The sequence below is a fragment of the Muntiacus reevesi genome, chromosome 2 (assembly GCF_963930625.1).
Source record: "Muntiacus reevesi chromosome 2, mMunRee1.1, whole genome shotgun sequence".
Lineage (NCBI taxonomy): Eukaryota > Metazoa > Chordata > Mammalia > Artiodactyla > Cervidae > Muntiacus > Muntiacus reevesi.
Genome location: NC_089250.1, coordinates 232,192,444 through 232,213,304, shown reverse-complemented (window position 1 = coordinate 232,213,304; position 20,861 = coordinate 232,192,444). Strand labels below are relative to the sequence as shown.

General features: G+C 52.9%; 1 protein-coding gene across 1 annotated transcript in view; it reads right to left on the bottom strand.

The window, feature by feature from the left end:
* Positions 1–8,098: 8,098 nt before the first annotated feature.
* The window catches only part of NKD1 (NKD inhibitor of WNT signaling pathway 1), an 89,635-nt gene continuing 76,872 nt past the window's right edge, over positions 8,099–20,861 (bottom strand). Inside the window, exons 6-10 of the mRNA XM_065920484.1 lie at positions 20,117–20,212; positions 14,524–14,671; positions 13,931–14,015; positions 12,560–12,687; positions 8,099–11,784 (exon numbers count right to left, since the gene is read on the bottom strand). Of these exons, the coding sequence (XP_065776556.1) occupies positions 11,192–11,784; positions 12,560–12,687; positions 13,931–14,015; positions 14,524–14,671; positions 20,117–20,212 (1,050 nt within the window). The 3' untranslated portion in view covers positions 8,099–11,191. The remainder of the gene's footprint in view (positions 11,785–12,559; positions 12,688–13,930; positions 14,016–14,523; positions 14,672–20,116; positions 20,213–20,861) is intronic.

The window sequence follows — 20,861 nt, the reverse complement described above, 5'->3', positions numbered from 1 at the left end:
CATAAAAAATGTTCAAAGCTTATAAATTCCCTGAAACAGATGTACATTATCATTGGATTTGCCTTTCTTTTTGCTAGAGCATGCCTAATAGAGTTCCGGCCGCCCCCTGGCCCCCTTCCCCCGCCCCTGTTAGCATCTAGTCTCCACAGAAGCCCGCTCCCCACTGGGCCAGACCGACTTCAAAGGTCCCAGGCTGTCTGTTAGCAGCAAAGCACAAAGTGGGAACATAGGGGCCTTTTAAATCCCCCACGTTTAAGTCAATATCATGCCTCCCTTCTTTCCCCTCTCCTGGCAGAGGGACATAAGTCAGCCATTCCTTTTCTGCCTTCATGAGCGCCAATTCAGCAATTACCAGAAAGAGGAAAGTGAGACCTCTGTCTCTCTCTGTCTTTGCCCTCCAACTTCTGTTCCTTCTTGCATTTAAGATGTTGTTCAGCATCAGGGAAGGTGTTGCTAAGCCCAGGTGTAGACAAAGAAATGGATCCCTAGCACTTTCACAGGTGATAATGTCATAAGCCACTTGCATCCAACAGGCCCTTGTCTCCTCCGACAAGCACTTCCTCTCTAGGTTACTGTTTCCGGTTCCTTCTCCACTAAGTGGACAGAGGGTCACATTCTGCGGTCCCCTCCCGTCTGCTCTGTGCTCAGCTTCTCAGACAGTTCCAATGGCCTGCCCTCTCCCTCACCTCAGGGCCTTTGCTCAAGCTGTTTCCTCTTGCTTTCACCTGGCTAATTCCTCCTCCTCCTTGAGTCCCCACCTAAGTGTGGCTTCCTGCAGAGGCCTTCCTCTCCAAGCCCCATTCTCAATCAGTCCCCTCTGCTATTCCCTCACCTGCCTCCCCAGAAGTTATCACAGTTAATAACAATGTGATTTTGGTGTGACAGCTTCCTCCTTACCAGACTGAAAGCTCTCTGAAGGGAGGGAGGGAGGCCTGATTTATTTCCTGCTGAGCATGGTTCCTGACATACAGAGGTTGACCAGTGAGTATTTGAGAGTATAAATGGATCGAGGAAACTGGAGATGAACTTGAGACAGGTGTGGTCTAGGGAAAGGCCACCTGGGCCTGAGAAGGACCTCTCTGAGCAGTTAGTACCAGGTTTGGGTCACTCTTTGCTCGGACCAGGTTTGATTTTGGCAGCGCCCTTATCACCAGGGGGTGGTCTGACCCCAGAGACTGACTTGCAGTAACTAAACTGCACAGCAAGACCCAGCGAGGTCCTCAAATGATAGATTCTTTCTCTACAATGAAAGAAGGAATGAGGGAGGGAGGAGGAAGGGGAAAAGGTCATGTGGACCACACTAGAATATTCTGGTATTCTGGCTAGGAATTTCTGAACAAATCACAATCAGATGCTGCTTTTTAAGAACAGAGCCAGAGGAAATGGAACCAGGCGACCTCTGTTAAGATGGCCAAGCGCTCACCCCATCAGAAGAGGATCTGGCCAGGGGACTGACCCACTCAAAGTCACCCAGGACTCCCGTCCCTGGTCTGCTCTGGGAGCCCATAGGCCAAGCCCAGTGGTGCTGCCTCTCTGCGCCCCAGCACCCAGAACATCCCCTGCACAACCCTGGGTTCCAGTCTGTCCAGAGGCTGCTACCCCTTCCTGGAGGCAGAATCAGTATGTCAAGGAGCCTGAGCAGGACCCTGTGAGTGGGTGTCCCCCGGCTGATTGTCTTTATGAATCCAATCTACAGAGACGTGTTGAGTGCCAAAAACAGGCCACATGCAAGGTCTGGCGTGGGGCCGGGTGGGCAGGCCAGGAACGCGCTATGGTTCAGGCACTCGGCAGATATTTAACAAGCACCTATCTTTGCTGGGCCTTTGGGATTACAAAATAATCTTTGGTGAAGAAGATAGTACTTTAGTGAAAACAGATGTTAACCAAATAATCAGAGGCACAAACAAGCTTCTACAGTCAATCCTGATTATTCACAGATTCTTCATGAATTCGCCTGCTCACTAAAATTTATTTGGAACCTCAAAATCAATACCCACGGTGCTTTCATGGTCATCCGTGCTCTTGCGCGGAGCAGTGAAAAATCTGAGCCATTAGATGTGCATGTTGTCAGCTGACATCAAATAAGGCAACACTCTGCCTTTCCGTTTCGGCTCTTATATTATAAACGTGTTCTTTCCATGGCCTGCACTTTTTGCATTTTTGTGCTTTGTGTTAGTGATGGCTGAAGGGCTGACTAGTGGTCCAGTGAGCAAGAAGGTTGTGAAGTGCCTTAAGGAGAAAACACGTGTGCTACGGACTTCCCAGGTGGTCCAGTGGTTAAGACTTCACCTTCCAAAGCAGGGGGTGCGGGTTCGATCTCTAGTCAGGGAGCTAAGATCTCACATGCCTTGCAACCAAAAAACCAAAACGTAAACAGCAACAGCAATGGTGTCACAAATTCAATAAAGACTTTAAAAACAATCCACATCAAAAAACCTTAAAAAGAAAATATATGTGCTAGACAAGCTTCATTCAGACATGGGTTATGGTGGCTGTGGGCCCTGAGTTCAGTGGTAACAAATCAACATTGTAGAATAAACCTGGTGTCTTTAAACAGAAGCACATACAAAACAGAGTTGATGGAAATGTTGTGATCAGAGGCTCACAGGAACCAAACCCACTATTTCCCCAAGATCAGTGGTTCAGTATTGGCTAAATCAGTGTTTGCCATGACTTTACTGAGAGTAAAATGCCACAAATAACGAGACTCAGCTGCAATTATAAACGTGATCAGTGCTGTGAATGAAGGGACTGGTGGGGCACCCGGAGAGCATGGGTACCATCCTGCTGCAGCTGAGAGCTCGGGCCAGCCCAGCAGCCCCACCTCCCAGACCTTCCTTTCACTCACATTTCCCTGGACTTGGCTGGGCTGAGGGCAGAGGAGTGGGAGGGCTGGTCTTTGCTAATTTTTGTCCATGCCCACAGGCTCCTGACAAGGGAGGGTTGAATAACAAACAGCTTGTCCCCATGGACAGGTGTCATGCTATGTTTAACCCTGCCACACACTAACCGTGACCCTGCCAAGTCACTTGGCTGAAATGTAACTTGGTTTCCTCCTTGGCTTCCACATAAGACTTTTCTAAGGACGTCAGCAAACGCAGGTTGAGCATACAATGAGTGCTCCATAATTGACTGATATGGCCATTGAGCCGCCTCGTAATCCTAGGACTCAGGGCTTGGTCCCAGGGGCTGGACCAGATTCCTGGAGGGACAAGGAGAGACCCAGATGCAGGGCAGCCAAGGAGGAGGCTCCCTCGCTCCTCACCAGGGGCTAGGAGCTGCTGGGCATGACTTTCAGGTTGCCAGTCCCAACCACTGCCCCATCCTTTTGGGAGGGCAGAGCTGCCACTCTCAGGCCAGTTTATTAGAGCCATATGGGCAATCTCATGCACATTTGGGATTGCTGGCCCACAGTGGGCCGGGCTTGCCCAAGGTCACACTGCACATTGGATCTGGAGGGAATGGAGTGAATTCACTGAAGGTGGAAGGAAAAATTAACTAGGCAGGTGGGAGGTGGCGCATGGCTGCTGCTGACCCCCAGGGGCTCTGCAGCCGGGGTGGGAGTGGGGCACCCGTCACCAGTCAGGACTGCACCTCCTTCCCCACAAGCCCTACGGGGTCAGATTCTCAGAAAAGGAGCTGCCATTTCCTGAGGGCCTGTTCTGTGCCCACCTCTGAGCTGAATGCTTCAGGCCCATCAGGTCATTTAATCTGATTCTCACACAGCCCAGTGAGCTGGGCACGCTGATTAGCCCCGTGTTACAGAAGGGCTTCCCTGGTGGTTCAATCGGTAAAGAATCTGCCTGCATTGCTGGAGACCTGGGTTCAAGACCTGACTCCGGGTCAGGAAGATCCCCTGGAGGAGGGAATGGCTTCTCACTCCAGGATTCTTGCCTGGAAAATTCCATCAACAGAGGAGCCTGATGGGCTCTACAGCCCATGTGTTTGCAGAGTTGGACATCACTAAGCGACACTTTCCCTTTCACAGAGAAGGAAACTGAGGCACAGAGAGGCTATGCCACTTGTCCAAGGTGGCACGGCTGGGAAGTAGCAGGACCAGGACTCAGTTTTGGTCTGCCTGACTCCAATATTCACAGCCTCCACCCTGGGCTGTCCTGCCCATCTGAGCCGAGGCCCCAAACCTGCATTCTGTGGTCTGGCTACTAAACCCAGTCACCTCCTCAACTCTATCCACCAAGCCAAAGCTGGCCAGTAAAGGTACAACAGGGCACCTGTATGCTTGGGAACCAAGCCCCGGTCTGCAGCGTGGCAAAGTGGCACAGCTAGATGGTCACATGGAGCCTACCCGTCCCCAAGGCTGGATTTGACCACCTGCACAAGTGCCTCTCCAGAGAGCCAGGGCCTCAAAGCCCAGCAGGAAGACTGGGAAGGGCCCACGGGCATCTCCCTAAAGAGCAAGGGAGGAAGGGGAACACGGGATCCCCACACTGGGGGTTACTGTGGACACACCCTCATTGGAGCACATGCCTTGACTCCCGCCAAATCCAGTTCTCTGGTGCCTGAAGTTTTATGAGGGGGAAGGTGGTAGGTTATTGATGGCCTGAGTGGCAAAGCAGATAGGAAAGGAACTAAACTCGCACCCACGGGAGAGTTATTAAATTCTCCATTTGTGTCCTCTGGCACGGTCACGGCCACTCGCTCCAACATCATGAGGCTTTTCGGAGGTTCTGGGTGGGGCAGATGTGTGGGGTGCTCGCTCTGTCTCCCTTACACTTCAGGGCACACACTCCTTAAGGCTTGGCTACTAGAGTTCCACCCTGCTTGTGCCAAGGCCCTGGGCTCCTCACACTGTAGTCTGCGGGCCCAGCTGCCACATCATGTCCTGGGATGGGTGCTTGTTAAAAGCACCGATCCCGGCTCCCAGCCCCAGGCCCACGGAATCACAGTCTCGGGGGGTAGGCCTGAGTCTCTGCATTTAACACACTCCCTGGGAGATTCTTATGGCCCCTGAAGTTAGGTATGGCTCTCAAAGGAGGTCACCTGGATTCTCAGCCTGTCTACCCAAGAACTTGGAACACCTTGGTACCCAGGCCAAGGAAACTACACCATCAGAGGTGGGGTCTGGGCACCGGAGTTTCAAAATCTCCCCCAGGTGATTCTGAAGGACTCATAGGAGGAGAATTTCTGGTTGTGAGCATTCCATCCCTGCCTGTTCCCAGCCCCCACCCACAGGCTGGTCTAGGCCTGTGAAAGTCAAGTCTGGAGGGTCTCCTGTCGAGGTAGAGACCCTCTTGTCTCCGCCAGGCACGTGAACTAGATGCACCACAATGCTCCTACTTTATGGAGGGAAAATGGGAGAGGAAAGCCCTGGGGCAGTCAGGGGGGAGATGGGGAGTCTAGGCAGGCCTCTGCCATTTGCTCCACCTCTGAGGTCACCTTCTGCTACTAGGAGATGGACCTCACTCCCATTCCCTCTTCTCACACTAAAGCAAGGTGGGGATGCACAAAGTCCTTGGCAGGGACATACATTAATCAGAATCATTCAAGGGCATGAGCCCCATGGGAGAGGGGTCAGGTTCAAAGGTCTGCTGCTTTGCAAGAAGGTGACAGGGCCAAGTATAAGATCAGAGCCCCAAACAAGGGACATGATGGTAAGAAGTGATAAAGCTTCAGTGGTTGGAGAAGGGTGCCCTTATACAGCATTTGGGAGTCAATACCCAGCTTTTGAAACAATATAATGCAATAATGGAATACTTGCTTGTGTGTGTTAGTCGCTCAGTCGTGTCCGACTCTTTGTGACCCCAAGGACTGTAGCCTGCTAAGATCCTCCGTCCATAGAATTCTCTAGGCAAGAACACTGGAGTGGGTTGCCATTCCCTTCTCCAAGGGATCTTCCCGACCCAGGGATCGAACCCAGGTCTCCTGCACTGCAAGCAGATTCCTTACTGTCTGAGCCTGCTGGTAAGCTAACACACAGCTCTTAGGAGTCAATAAAGCGTTTGTCTGAACTACCTGTATTGGTTCTGCAAAACACAGCCATGTACACATGGGGAGAAGGGGTGATATTGGGGCTGGTCCCATACCTGGGGGAGCAAAGGCAGGAGCTGGGAGGGTGGGTACTGGGGCTGGATTGGACAAGGTGCAAGACTGCCTTGGGGTTCTTGGGGCCTGCAGTCCCTAGTATGTGTTGGTGAATTCCTGTCTTCTGTGAGGAGGTGAGGGCGGTGAGGGTGGGGTGCCACAGCCTGCTGGCACGGAGCACAGCTCAGGGGTCCCCTTTCATTCCCAAGAGTGCTGACAGGCCTCACAGAAGCCGGTTATTAGTGAAGGAAGCCTTCCCCTCCTCCTGCGACCTCCAAGGTTGCCTTCCCTCTGGCCCTGTAATGATTTGACATCTGAACACTGAGGAAAAGGTGGGATGGGAATGGGGGTGGGGGAGAGTCAAAGCAACTGCTCCTGGCTGTTTCCTTTGCCAGAAAGTGTAATTGGCACTGCTGGGTGTGAAGCGCAGGGGCCCTCCAGCCCCCGCCCACCGCCCCCACCCCATACACACTGGGCTCCCCAACCCCCCGTGCTTCCTGGGTGACTAGAGCCTCAGCTTAGTTGGCTGCCTGAGCCAGACCTCCCTGCTGTCAGGGGCAGATCAGCAGAATCGGGCATGCTAGCGACTGAGCACCCGCTGCTTTGCGCATGTGTACGGGCGGTGGCAGACCCTTAAGTCAGGTCTCTAGATCCCAGGGAAGGTCTGGTGCTCAAAGCTCAGGGCCTGGGGAGCTAGAGCAACTCCTCTGTAGTGGGTGTCAGATTTGCCCGCAGGACAAAACTCACCCCCACCAGCCTGTGGGAAAACACTCGCAACCTCCCCAAGGAGCATGGTTGAGCGCGCGTTCATCCTTTCATTCCTTCCTTCCCGTCTCTCCTTCCCTCTCTTTCCTCCCTCTCTCTTCTTCCTTTAGCTGCCCATGACTGGGTACCACTTCTTTCAGAGCTCAGTCAATCAACCTTGAATCGCACAGGCTCTTGAACTCAGCAGATCCACACTGGTGCTCCAGGTGCCAGCGCTCCAGCTGGTGGGCACCAGAAAAGCCAGGCACAGAATGTGGCATGGCCTAGGATGAGACTCACATGTCTGCAGGAGGGGCAAGGCAAGCCTTGACGGGGATGACAGCGCCTCAGAGCAGGAGAAGTTTTGAGCAGCTGTTAGGGAGGAGGCGGCAGAACCCTGTGATGGACGTGGGGAGCTCTCCAAATACATTAGGTCAGGGAGGAAAAGGCCCTAAGTATGAATACTATGCTACTCCTTGGGTAAAAATAAAAGGGTGTGGTGGGAAGAGGATTAAGTGGTAGCTGCAGTGTTTTCTTTCTTGAAAATAGATCTGAAATAAATATTGCAAAATGTCAGCATTTGTAAATTCTGGGTAGTGAGCCTCACAGTTACTGTTACACAGTTTTCTGTTTCAAAGTTTGTTAGAAATATTTTTTAAAATAGCAAGATGGGAGGGTAGGGGAGAGATGAATAAGCAGAGCATGGAGCATTTTAAGGGTAGTGAAAATACTCTGTACAATATTATAGTGATGGAAACACATCGTTATGTGTGTGCGTGAGTGCTAAGTTGCTTCAGTAGTGTCCAACTCTGTGCGACCCCTTTGGACTGTAGCTCATCAGGCTCCTCTGTCCATGGAATTCTCTAGGCAGGAAACTGGAATGGTTGCTATGCACTCCTCCAGGGGATCTTCCCGACCCAGGAATCGAACCTGCATCTCTTAGTCTCTGGCATTGGCAGGCAAGTTCTTTACCACTAGCGCCACTTGGGAAGCTCGCACATCATTATACATTTGTTCAAACCCATTGAATGCACACCAAGAGTGAGCCCCAACATAAACTGTGGATTATGATATGTCAATATATGTTCATCTGTGGTTAAAAAAAAAAAAACAAGTACCATCTGTTGAGTGATGTTGACCATGGGGAAGGTGATACATGAAGCAGAGACGGGGTATATAGGACGTCTCAGAACTTTCCTCTCAATTCTGTTGTAAATCTAAAATGGCTCTGAAAAGATAGTCTTAAAAAAAACAGAATATAAATGGGGAGATATCTCATTTAAATGCATTTATTTTTATAAAAACTGTCAGTGACACTTTCATAGTGTTCCTGTGGGCCAGGAGCTGTTTTAAAGCGATGAATTCTCACAATAAATCTGTGGGATAGGTCTCTTATGATTTCCCCTTCATAAATGGGAAGCTGAGGCTTGAGAAACACACATAACTGCTAAGGCAGGCAGTCGGGATTTGAACCAGGCAGCGGGGCACCAACATCTGTGCTTACACCACCAGGTCACACTCAAAAGGCACCAGGAAGCTGGGATCCGGGAAGCCAGAGGGCTGTGTGCTTCTTCATGTGCACTCTTGTGTACTGGTTGAATATTCTACATGTGCACATTACTGTTGTGTTTTTTTTTGAAGTTAGGTAAATTCCAGGTACCAAGAAATAATAGAACCCTGACAGGTGTGGGGCTGGGGGAGACGGCACGGACCTCCTCTCAGAGGCTGAGGAGACACTCTAAGGCCACCAGGCCACAGAGAGCCTCCCTGCGTGGACCAAGCGCCTGGCTCGTTTCCATGGCTGCAGCAATTCTGGGCCTGGGGTGCGATCCGCTCCGTCTGCTCAGTATCCCTCTTCTTCCTTCTTCTGGCACAGACCCCACCCCCCTCCACAGGTTAGACATATGACTCCAGGTGGGCCACAGTGATAGGTCCAGGGATGGGTACTGGATCCAAACCCAGCCAACCAGAATCCCTTCCTGGGCTCGTCCTAGTGGGAAATCTTTTTCCATCGGGTTGTGCCGCCCAGAGTGCCAACAGCACCCACACTGTGGCAAAGCATGTCAGTAGAAGTATACATCCAGAAAGGGAGCAAGAAGAACCAGGGAGTCTCAGCTGCATTCATATCCAGTCCTCTCAAAGCCAGCTCCCTCCCTGCCTTCCCTGGTTTGGTTACATTCCTATCAGTTTGAGTTGGTTCCTGCCTGACAGCAGCCCACAGCCCCAAACATGAGAAACCCAGATCCACTGGTTAAGGGGTCCTGAGAAAGACTAGAATCCCGCCTCTGCCGCTTGCTGTGTGTTCTCAAGAGAGTTTACTCAACCTCTCTGAGCCTGCTGTGCTCCCTGAGTTTCTGGCCGCCTCAAAACTCACGGTTGTCTCAAGGATTAATTATACTAATCCAGTTCCAGGTATGCCAGTAAGTAATAAAATTAATATGGTGACAACAACTCTGCACACTATCTTCAAAAATTACTCCTTACCAACACCAGTAAACCAACACCAGAGGCTCTGGAAAGGGGGGGTCCCTGCTGGAGTAGAAAGGCAGGCAGCTGGAGCCACTTTTTCCTCCTGTGTCCCTCCAGATTCACCCTCCACTCTGCTCTTTCCTGGAAGAATGCCCATGTGACCCCCATCAGTAACTCCCTTGCTCTCTCTGGTTCCTGATGGCTTCTGCCGAGCAGGCCTCAGCAGGACACAGGAGGACAGGAGAGAAAGGTCCAGAAGTCATTTCCCTGGAGGGTCCCCACAGGCTGGCTGCCTCCTTCCAGAAAAGGCCATGGCTCCTTCAGGTGCCCCCACCCCTCTGTCTGCTGACGATGACCCCCCACACACCCTCAGGCCCTCCACTCCAGGGGTAGGAGTGGCACCCAGAGTGCCAGCATAGGGTCTTTTACTCTTTGAAGAGGCTTGCCCACACTATGTAGACATTTCCTTTATTAAGCTCATGTGCTCATGATCAGTCGCTTCAGTCGTGTCTGACTCTTTGTGACCCTGTGGACTGTAGCCTGCCAGGATCCTCTGTTCATGGGATTCTCCAGGCAAGAATACTGGAGTGGGTTGCCATGCCCTCCTTCAGATTAAACTCACTCCATTATCCATTTAAAATGTGTGTGTCACCGGTTTTCACAGGGTCCCTCACTAGTTGAGAGGGGTCCTTTTCCCGGCCTCCCCAGGTCTCGATCAAAATTCTTTTCTACAGAGGACACTGCTTCAGGGTCCCAACTCTGGCCACTGTTCCCATTTCCCTCCACACTTCCATAATCCCACAGTCCTCTCCAAAACCTAACAGATCCTAAACCTTGAGAAAGGAACCCCTGATGAGAAGCAAGTGGCCTTTAATGAACAGCAGCCCCAAAGGGAGGCAGACACAGGGTCATTTCTGGACTTTGGATGTGTCTTGAGAAGCAAAGCACCAATTTCTGCACACCAGAAAAGGTACCTGAGAGTGTATATTTATAGAAAGATACATAGAAATGGACAGATGGCATCTATCTACAGATACAGGAAGCTCTGTTAGAGAATCACGTAAGTATGTATATATTTGCCAATGGCAGGACATGAGGTTTCCACATCTTCATTCACAACTGACAACACACAATTGCCTGATCTTGGAAAACCACACTTGTTTATGTGGTTAGTTCCCTCTCAAGAGGTTTCCAGAGTGAGAAGGCTGGTTTCAGGGGCAGTCTTTAAATATGTGTGTGTATCTTTCTAAAGAGAGGAGGAGGAGAGAAAAAGGAGAAATGTATTTTCACGTTGCACAAGGCAGGAAAGATGGGGCTGGTTTAGGGCAGGGGGCATGATCCCACTGGAAAGGTGTGAAAGGTTAACTCCAGAAAGGACAGCTAAGGTTTCTAGGTTGGGACATCAAAACACAACAGCCGGGAAGGTCGCGCAGTCCGCTGAAATCCCTTGTAGCACATTACAATCAGTTAAGGGCAAAATAAAATCAGAATCATACTAAGAGGTAGCAGCTGTTTATCTTCTCGGAGATTTCGAGGGTCTCTGGAAGCCCGGCCAGGTAAGGGTGTTCTGGAATGGGGCAGGATTCTGGCCGAGGGCTCCGGGGGTGGGGGAAGGGAAGGATGTGGGGTGGCCCCGCGTGGACACTGGCAGCTCCGGAGCCCCAAGGAGCCTCTGCCAGTGCAGGCCACCCCCAAACCCACAGTCACTTCTTGGGTAAGTTATGCAGTCCCCACAACATATAAATAAAAGTTTAGTTCTGTGTTTCCATATATCTTCTACATGGAGGCTAGCTGAATATTAGTGGAGTAACAATAATTATTAATAAACAATAATCGTCATAATAACAATAATTAATAGAATAATAATGCCTTGGGGGCCTGGGGGAGGGGGTCCTTCATATGGTGGGGGCGGGGCGGGGGGTGGGGCTCTGTGTCTCTATGTCTGGTAGAAGTGATGGTAATGGTGATGGTGTTCGTGGTGGTGGTGATGTTCGTGTCTCTGGACCGCCTGGCCGGCCTGGCTCTCGTACACCACCACGGCGGGCAGCTCCCTCAGGTGGTCCCGCCCCACGACAGTGCCACCCACGGCCAGCGGCGCCTGCAGGCCCCGGCACCCTTGCTGGCTCTCCTTGGCGCGGTTCTTGTGCTTCCGGTGCCCGAGGGGCGCCAGGGTGGGGAGGAGGGCCGGGCTGGCGGCCAGGTGGGCCGAGGGGGCCACCGCAGGGACCGCAGGTCCCCCGGGGGGCTTGCTGCGGGCCCCTCTGGCCACGTGGCCCACACCCACGCTCTTGCCCTGGGCCTTGGGGGACCTCACAAAGTGCTTGCTCCCGTCCTGGGTGCCGCCCCGGAGCCGCTGCTGGACCTCCGAGGCCTTGGCGAAGGGGGCGTCAAGAAAGTGGAAGGAGCCGGGGTCCGCGCCCGGGGGCTTGCGGTGTGGGACGTGGATGGCTTCCGGCTCATGGGAGCGTGATCGAGTAGGGTTGGAGGCGCGAGGGGGCAGTTCTGACTTCTGGGCCACTGACGGGGAGCCTAGGAGTCAACGCAACAGACGTTTAGTCAGTACCTACTGTGTGCTGGTGTGGCAGGGTGCCCCAGAAATCACCCGCACCCCCAGCTCTCCCAGATGGAGAGAGGCAGCTGTTCCTTATCAGAGCTCCCCCTCCCCACCCACTGCCGGCTCCTCCCTGTCTTGGAGAGTTTTCTAGGATGGATCTTTGCCATCTGCTAAGTGGGAAAAAAACTGTTTCTTTGTTGGGTCTTTAAAAATAATTAATTCTCCTTCTGAGAGTTTGAAAGGAGAGGAGACACTGTTAACTGTCTAAGGCCACCGGCGCACAAAGAAAATCTATGAGCATGTTCCTTCGCTTACAGAGGTAACCCAGAGAGGAATTAAACACGGGAGGAGGGGGAGAAGGGCGCTGAGGGGAGTGAAATTAAGTGGGCTGCGTCTTCATTTATCATAGCAAGAGCCAAGATGTCAAGGGCTCATAAAGACAGAGCGGTGTTTTGCTTAACCAGGCGCGGGGTCCTCACTGCAGGAGAGGCGGACTGGGTGGGGGTGGGTCAGCGTGCAGCACTGAACTGTTTTCACTGAATTAGAAACCCTTGGATAATATTTGATTTTGTTCAACTTCCTACATCTTTCAAAAGTTTTCAAGATCGTCTCCTCAAAGACTGGAATCACTCTAGTGAAAGCTCCGCCTCCCCGCAGCCCAGGGGGCCAGTGAACACCTCCGCCCCGCCCACCTGCCCGCCCGGCCACGCCCTCCCCCTGCCGCCAGCTCCAGTCAAGGCGCCCCCTTACCAGGCCCAAACTGGGACGTGTAGTTTTCTATCCCGGCGAGATCTAAGTAGTGGTTTCTCCTCTCAATGTTCTCATCCACGCAATGGTGGTGGCAGCCGGACTGCTCCAGATGGCTGTCACCTTGGAACCTTTCGGGGAAGGCAAGCGAGAGGGTGGGCCCTGGCCTCACGGTGGGAGAGCCCCACACAGCTCCTGGGCATTTTGCTCTGGGTCTTGGGAGCGGGGGAGGGAGGGACCACTTCAGTACTCTGGCCCTCCTTTTCCTCCCCGGCCTGGCCTCCCTGGGCCAAAGCAAAGGAGAGAGTAACTGATCAAAAAGATGGCCCAGAGCCAGGCTTCAAACCGTGTGTCCCCAATGTCTGCCTGGCTTCCCAGGGGGTGGGGAGAACAGAAGCCCCCAAGCCATTGGAGCTGAGGTCAGCAAACTCCATCACCTGCCCAAAATCCGGCATGGGCCTTCCCAGTGTGTATGTGTAAGGTGTGTGCGGGGGGGAGGGGGGAACGTTTTCCCCACTGCAGGATTCTGGGCTCCCTGCCCCTCCCCTTCAAGGGTCTCTGTGATCTGCCCATGCTAGCTTGCCTCCTCGCTGCTCCCTTTAGGACAGCCCCCCACATCTGTAGCCAGCCTGGGTACCCCTGATTCCTAGCCTCACACCATGCTGTGTCCCTGCGTGGACCCCACCTTCTCTCTTCCCCCTGTGCTACTATTTCTCAAATCCCAGTCATTTCCTTTCCACATACACAGGAGTTACTGAAGCATCTTCATGCCTCCCATGTTACTGTTACATTGTATTACTGTTTAACTCAGCACTTTTCTTTACTCAGTCTCTCTTTTCATCCCTCCCTCCTTTTACTTCCTTCCTTGCAGTTAAAGAAAAACAACAAGTGAAAGCTAATTGCAGTCTTACAATCCTTTATCCACATTTCTGAAATCCAAAACTCCTGAAAACAAAGATTTTCCATAACTCATTGGGCAGCCAAGCTTGCTCTAAACAGATGTGAAGGTAGTCTTTATCTCACTTAGCGTGAATATTTATACATGTCCCTGTAGAAATACTTCTGTGCTAAATCCTGGGTTGCTGCTCAGACCTCAAGCAGAAATACAGTGGGAGCACCTTTCTAAAACTCAACAAATGCCAAATTCCAAAACAAATTTGACCCACGGTATTTTGGATGAAGCAACGCAGACCTACATTTAGGTATTTTGGAAAACTGAGCTCGATTTGTGAACCTGTCCTCTTAAGTCACACATGCGCTCCCCCCCACCCCCCGCCCCACTTCCTGCCCCAGGAGGTTGCAGATTGCAGCCTCCTGCTTGAAATCCCTTAGAAGCTGGTGCTGGTGCTCAACCCATGCTTGGGACCGCCTTACCTGAGGAGGGCCCGCTGCTTCTTCTCCCAGCTTCGCAGGTCCTCGGCAGGCTTGGTCTCAGCTCTGGGCCTGGCACTCTGCAGATCTGAGTCCCATCCGAAAAACAGACGGGTGAGCAGCTTGCTCCTGCGCCCACCCACCTCCCGGCCCTTCCCAGGCTGCCTAGCACACAGTCCTTAAAAACTGGCCCACGGCAGCGTCACAATAGCTCTGTGGGGAGGGTTCTCTGAGCCAGGACTAGAGGGGTCTTGCAGCTTTGTGCCGGGCTTAACTCCTCCCCCAGACTCACCTCCTCCCAGACTCCTTAGCCACCTTAGAGGCTCCGCGCACTTGCCCACTCTCCCCATACCCAGGCCCACCTCCAGCGCTTTGCTCACCCAGGGCCTTCCATCTCTAGAACTCCTTCCCTATCCAAACCCTGGTCCTTCAAGGACCTGCTCAAACCCCACTTGTCTGCAGAGCAGCTCACAGGAAAAGCCCTAGCCTAGGCTCCCCACACCACAACCCCCACACTCCTCCCACATGGGCTCTGATCCTCCCTGAGAGCTGGGAGTGAACCGACCCTGTGGCTAGCATGGCCCGCCAGCCCTCACCGGGGTGATTGAGGACGATGCTCTTCTTGCTCTGGCTCCCATCAGGGGCCACCGTGAGCTTGACCCGCAGCGTCTTGCTCGACGTTGGGGAGTGGTTGACGGAGGAATCGACCACCTCGTAGATGGTGTGCAGCAGGCTGGTGATGTCCTGGATAGGGAAGGAAGCAGAGACCCACGTGCATTTAAAACAGAGGACTCGGAGGGGTGGTGGAGTCTGAAAGGCTGAAACCTCCCCAGTTCCCCCAAAGCCCAGCCTCAGGCAAACACTAGGGTGTCAGAGGTTCACCAGGACCAGAAGCAAGACTGAGGGAGAAGGCGGGTGAATGACCTGAACTCACAGGAAGGGCGGTGGGCAGCGGGGCTCAGTGGCATCTGGGCCCGCGGAGGCACTGAATGGAAGCCACTTCAGAAAGCTCATGCCTCGCGGGTGCAGAGTTGCCCCAGGAATTCTACATCCCCCAGGCTTCCGGGATGTCCTGCCAATGCTAAGCCATCTCCCAGGCACCAGGGAAAGCTCTTCTGCTGGGCACTATTTAACAGGTAAACTTAGAGGAGGGGCTCAGATACTGTGGGCGTGAGCATCAGCAGCATCTGCTTCCTGTCTGATAAGCGCCTTCTCAATGAAAAATAGAAAAGTGGATGCGTCCCTAACGATAAACTCCTTTGTGAGAACTTGACCAAAACTCCTCTTCTCTCTAGACCTCAGTTACCCCCTCAACCAGAACAGGGCTCTCCAATCCTTTGGGTTGGGGGATGGAGGTGGGACCAGGTCCCCCTCTGTAGGTCCCACCTGCCACATCTGCCTAAGGTCCTTGGTCTGAGGAGAGGCTTCATGCTTTAAGTGATGTTGGAAACCTCTAGAAAAGGTATTTGCCCTCTATAGGCCAGGCTCACAGACTCTTCTGCCCAGAGACTCTTCATGAATACAGATGGACTCAGCCCTCTGTTGCCCCCTCAGCCATAAGCCTTTAGGCAGAGGTTACACCAAGCACTGCGTGGCTCTGCAGTAGGTGGATAGATGACCAGAGGTGGTGGGATCAGCTGAGCACTGTCCCCACCCACAGGAGGTGGCAACCACCCAACTCAGCTGCTTGTAAGGTGACAATGCTGGCTGAGGGTCATTCCAGAGAAGCCAGAAATCCAGAATCTCCTGTTACGTTTTCACAATCTTTGATACTGGCAACTAATTTTTTTTTCAACTCAGTTTTGCTCTGCCCCCAGCCCCTGGCAACCCCCATTTTATTTCTGTCTCTATGAATTTGACTACTCTAGATACCTCAAACACGTGGACTCATGGAGTATTTGTCTTTCGGTGATTGGCTTCTTTTACTTAGCATAATGTCCTAGAGGTTCATCCACGTTGTAGCATGGGTCAGAATTTCCTTCCTTTTTAAGGCTGAATAATATTCTGTTGTATGGATATGTCACGTTTTGCCTATCCATTCATTCATCAATGGACACGGGAGTTTGTGCCCACCTTTTAGCTATTGTGAATAATGCTGCCATGAACGTGGATAAGTGCAGGTATCTCTTAGAGAATTTGCTTTCACGTCTTTGGGGTATATACCCAAAAGTGCAATTTCTGGGTTATATGGTGATTCTATGTTTAATTCTTTTGAGAAAACTCCATACTATTTTCCATAGTGCTGAACCAATTTATAATCCCACCGATAGCGCACAGGGGTTCCCTTTTCTCCACATTCTCACCAACACTTGTTATTTTTTGTCCATTTGATAACAGTCATTCTGACTGTGAGGTAATATCTCATTGTGGTTTTGACTTGTATTTCCCTCATGATTAGTGATGTTGAATATCTTTTCATACACTTATCAGCTATTTGTATATCTTGTTTGGAGAAATGTTTAGTTAGTCTCTGCCCATTTTTTAATTAAGTTACTTGTTGTTGCATTGTAGGAGGTCTTTATATATTCTGGATATTAATTCCTTCTTGGACACTTGATTTGCGGATATTTTCCCCTATTCTGTAGGTTGCCTTTCATTCTGCTGATTGTGTCCTTTGATGCACAGAAGTGTTTAATTTTGATGTGATCCAATTCATCTATTTTTGCTTTTGTTACCTGTGCTGGGCTAGAACACCTGGGGGCTAGATTGGGGTTGTTGGGGACTGCCAGTTTGAGAGCTGGGCTCTAGCCTCTCACTTGCTGGCTCACTGGGGATCCCAGCAATTCTAGCAAGGCCCACAGAGGACCCCCTGTTTCTTCTTCTCTTTCCCTTGAGCTGCTCTGCACCACCACAACTGCCCACTCTCTCTCATCATCTTAGGAAGCCCATGAAGGTGGCATCATTATCTCTATTTTACAGATGAGGAAAGTGAGGTCCATCAACAGCATTGCCTAAAGCATCACATACCAGGCCTGGGGCCCTGGGATGCCAACCCGAGGGTCCCAGATGATTCCAAGGTGCAGAACAAGTGTGCTTTGGCAGTCCCAGCTGGAAAATCCGCCCTGCTGATTACAGAGAGTCCAGCACAGAAGAGTAGGTGCCTGTGACTACTGTATAAATGAACACCTGAACGATGAACAGGTACTTTCTTCTGAGTTGGGAAGCTGGCCCAGATGCCAGCTGGAGACTGTGGTTGCAGTGAGGTGGGAGCCTGAATGCCCCAGCACACAGGGACGTGCATGCTGACGGCCAGAGAGAGTGCAGGGGAGCTGTATTTATAGCCAGATTTGAGGAGTGGCTTTGGGGCTAAAAATAGATCAGGGGAAACACCAGGCTGGGTCCTCCCTGGACTGGGAGCCAACCTCCTTGCTGCTTGGCAGGAGACAGACACCAGTGAAGGCCCTCCCCGAAACTGAGCTTGGGCACCCTCCTTAGAAATCTTCACACCCTTGCTATTCCTCATGTTCGCAGGGGGTGAGGGAAAGCAGAATGAAAAATGAGAAAGCAGTGTCTGCCTGCAAGGTTTCGTGAGGCCTCCGAGGTTGGGGGCAAACCCTTTTATGGTGAGGTCCTGAGACTCCCTCAGTCTCTTCTGAGCCAGAAAGGAAGAGGGTGGCTACCAGGGGCCACCACACGTGTTAGGAGAGGGGAGAGGTCACTACACCCCTGAGAAGCCCAGTCTGGCCTCCCCTTGAATCGCCACCTCCATGCAGTTCTGTTTACCCAGGCTTCAAGCCTGGGATGCGTTCTCCTATAAAGATAACTCCATTCCCAAACAGCCTGGCCCGGGGCGGGCGGGGGGTGCAGAGGGAGGAACAGGGGCTTCCCAATCTGAAAAACCAATGACCCCACACAGACAGCATGACAGCTGGAGGGCACTTGGTGTGGGTGTGGGGGGGTGTGGTCTCACCTAAATCATCCCCCATCTCCCTGGGGTCCCAAACCGGGAATGGTCTCTGCTGCTTCCCAAATACTCAGGTCTCTCTGGGGGCTTTGCCTGCTCAGAATCCATTCCCTTCTCCTAATAACAGACCCTTGATTTTATTTCGTGATCCAAATCCATTCCATTTTTCATTCTATGTGACTCACGTGTCAACCTTCCCTTGACTCCAGAATGAGCACATGGACTCAGAATCAGCCATTAAAAGCATCACAAACTTATGGCCAAAATGGTTCTGGACCAGTCATGTCACTCAAGCAAAGCTGGTCACATTCAGTTGTGGAGCTCCACGTGACATTCTGAATTTGGGAGAGCTGCAAACGGGATGGGGTATAGACTGAAACTATCTGTCATTATCTTGCCAACGGGAGAAACCATTGATAATGAAAGAACAGAGGAGAGAACCGTGAAGAACAGCTAGTCTTGAAGTCACTGAGCCTCTGGATCCAGCCATGCCTGAAGTCAGTGCCCATGGACTGAATTTTCAGTTACATGAGCCAGTATGGGCCTCTCTCTCTCTCTGTCTTTTTAACTTACAGTAGTTTGTGCTGAGATTCTGTCACTGACACCCAAAGAATCCTGAATGATTGAAATTCACTCACAGCTTCTTCCTCCAATCTGTTCTAACATCCCCTAAACCACAGCCTGAGGAAGAGGTGGCCTTTTTTCACCTGGGTCTCTCCTCTGGCAGCTTCTCCTACACTATCTACAGAGAAGGAAATATGGAGCCCTGAACCAGGACAGGGAGATAAGATAGCAAAGTTTCGATTATCCCTGGGAGCACCCTGAGGCCCTCACGTGCTGGGCGAGAGGCGGGCGTGGAGCTAGCCAGGCTCTGTTACAGGCCACACACCTGGGCCTCCTGGGGAGGGAGTGGATGTCAGAGAGAGACCAGACTGAAAAGGCAACAAGCAGGCAGAAAGGAGGGCATCAAGGCCCAGGCAAACGAGAGGCAGCAATCATCAGTAGTAACTCAGACGAGATCACGCGCCAGCCTACACAAGCCCTCCCCTGGCTTCCCTTAACACCTGAATCGAAGTCAGGTTGCCAGCTGCGGCCTCCGAGGCCCCGCACGACACGTCCTGCTGGCTCCTGGCTGCAGCCCTCTCTTTCCAGATGAGCAGCCATCGCACCAGTCTCCTCTGGGTCCTTAAACTCCCCGATGCTCTCATCTCCCCAGCCCGGGGCTCTCCCCCAGCTGGGCGTCTGCAGGGCTCAGCGCCCATGTCACCTCCTCCAGGAGGCTTCTCTGGTCCCTCCAGCCCATCTCAGTCATGTGCATGTGCTACGTCGCTTCAGTTTTATCCAGCTCTTTGCAGCCCTATGGACTGTAGCCTGCCAGGCTCCTCTGTCCATGGGATTCTCCAGGCAAGAATACTGGGGTTGCCGTGCCCTCCTCCAGGGGATCTTCCCGACTCAGGGATCAAATCCGTGTCTCTGCCTGCATTGGCAGGCAGGTTCTTTACCACTAGCGCCACCTGGGAAGCCCTTCTTGTTCACACCCCTCCGTTTATCTCTGTCACTGAACAAATCACAGCTTACGATGCCCCGGTTCAGGCTCTGCTTCTCTCAGCGGACTGTGAGAGCTACATGGCTAGGAATTGCATCTGTGCTGTTTCCCCAAAGCGCACCCAATGCACAGGAGATGCCCACCGTAGGTGCGCCATGCACAGACCCAGGTATAGAGGAAGGGTGAGAGGGGCCCAGGGAGGAAAGAGATGTGGGAGAGGTTTGAGGGGAGAGAGAGATAAGGGCCTGCAGCGAGGTGGGGGGGTGAAGTGGGGGTGGACAGGCTTGTAACAGAGCCACTGGCAGTACCCTGGGGGCTGGGCTGCTCATTCCTGCATCAGTGGAGAGAGGCACTGGGTGCCCAGCCCACCCCAGCTCCTGGGCAGACTGGCCGAGGTGGGAAGTGGCCTGGGGCGATCTCGGAGCTCCGGGACCAGAGAGAGAAGGAGGCAGGACAGGACTCTGCTGGGGACCGGGTCCCCCTCCAGGGAGGTCTGGGGCCCCGCGCCTGCCTCTTGCCCCTCCCCAGTCCGAACGCTGCTCGCACCAGAGCAGCCTGGTGGCCCGTCCTCTCTGTCATCTCTTCCTTCTCACCGGTTTCCATGAAGCTCCCAGGGGCCTCACTCCTGCCCTCCCCACCTGCCCTGAGGAGAAGGGGAAGAGGCAGCGGGGGCGGGCGCATGATGAAGAGTCCTGCGCCGGGGGTGCGGCCAGGCGGGACGCCAGGCAGGCACACTCACCTCCCGGGTGACCTTGCCGTTGTTGTCAAAGTCATACAGGGTGAAGGTCCACTCCTGCCGGCTGTCCTCCTCCACAGACACGTCACACTGCAACTCCTGGATGCGAACACACAACAGGCACGTGTGGCCGGTCACTCGGCGGCTGGGATAGCCGGGGGCTGGGTCACGGGGCCCCGGCCTGCCCGCTGCCCTCCCCAGACCCTGTGTGAAGGAGACTGTGATGACCAAGACATGCCAGGCCTGGGAGAGAGGCCAAGCCGGGCCGGGGAGCTTGGGCCCGGGGATGGGGGCCTGCCGGGTACCAGACACTCTCGGGTCTTCACAGGCTGAGGAAACACAAACCAGGGCTCTGGGAGGAGGCGTGTGGCCTCAGGAAGAGTGAACCTGGAGCCGGGGGTAGAAGCTACTGGAAGACAGATGGGGTAACTTAGCCATGGGCTAACCTGGAAGGCAGGACGGGAGGAGTGTTAAGAGCCGAAGGCTCAGCCCCAGGTGCCAGTCTGCGCCTGGGCCTCTGCAGTGGCGTGACCTTGGACATGGCCTTTCTCTTCTTGGTACCTCAGTTTCCCCTCATACAGACTACGGAAGATGATGGCGTAGACCTCAGAAGGTTGTTGGGAGCATAACTGCCCCAGCCCATGTCCCCTGCGCCCCCTCCATGTTCCCCTGTAATTGTGGTGGGCCGCTTCCCACCTCCCGCCTTAAGCGTCCTGCTTCCCTGTCTGAGGAGTCAGGGACTGAAGAT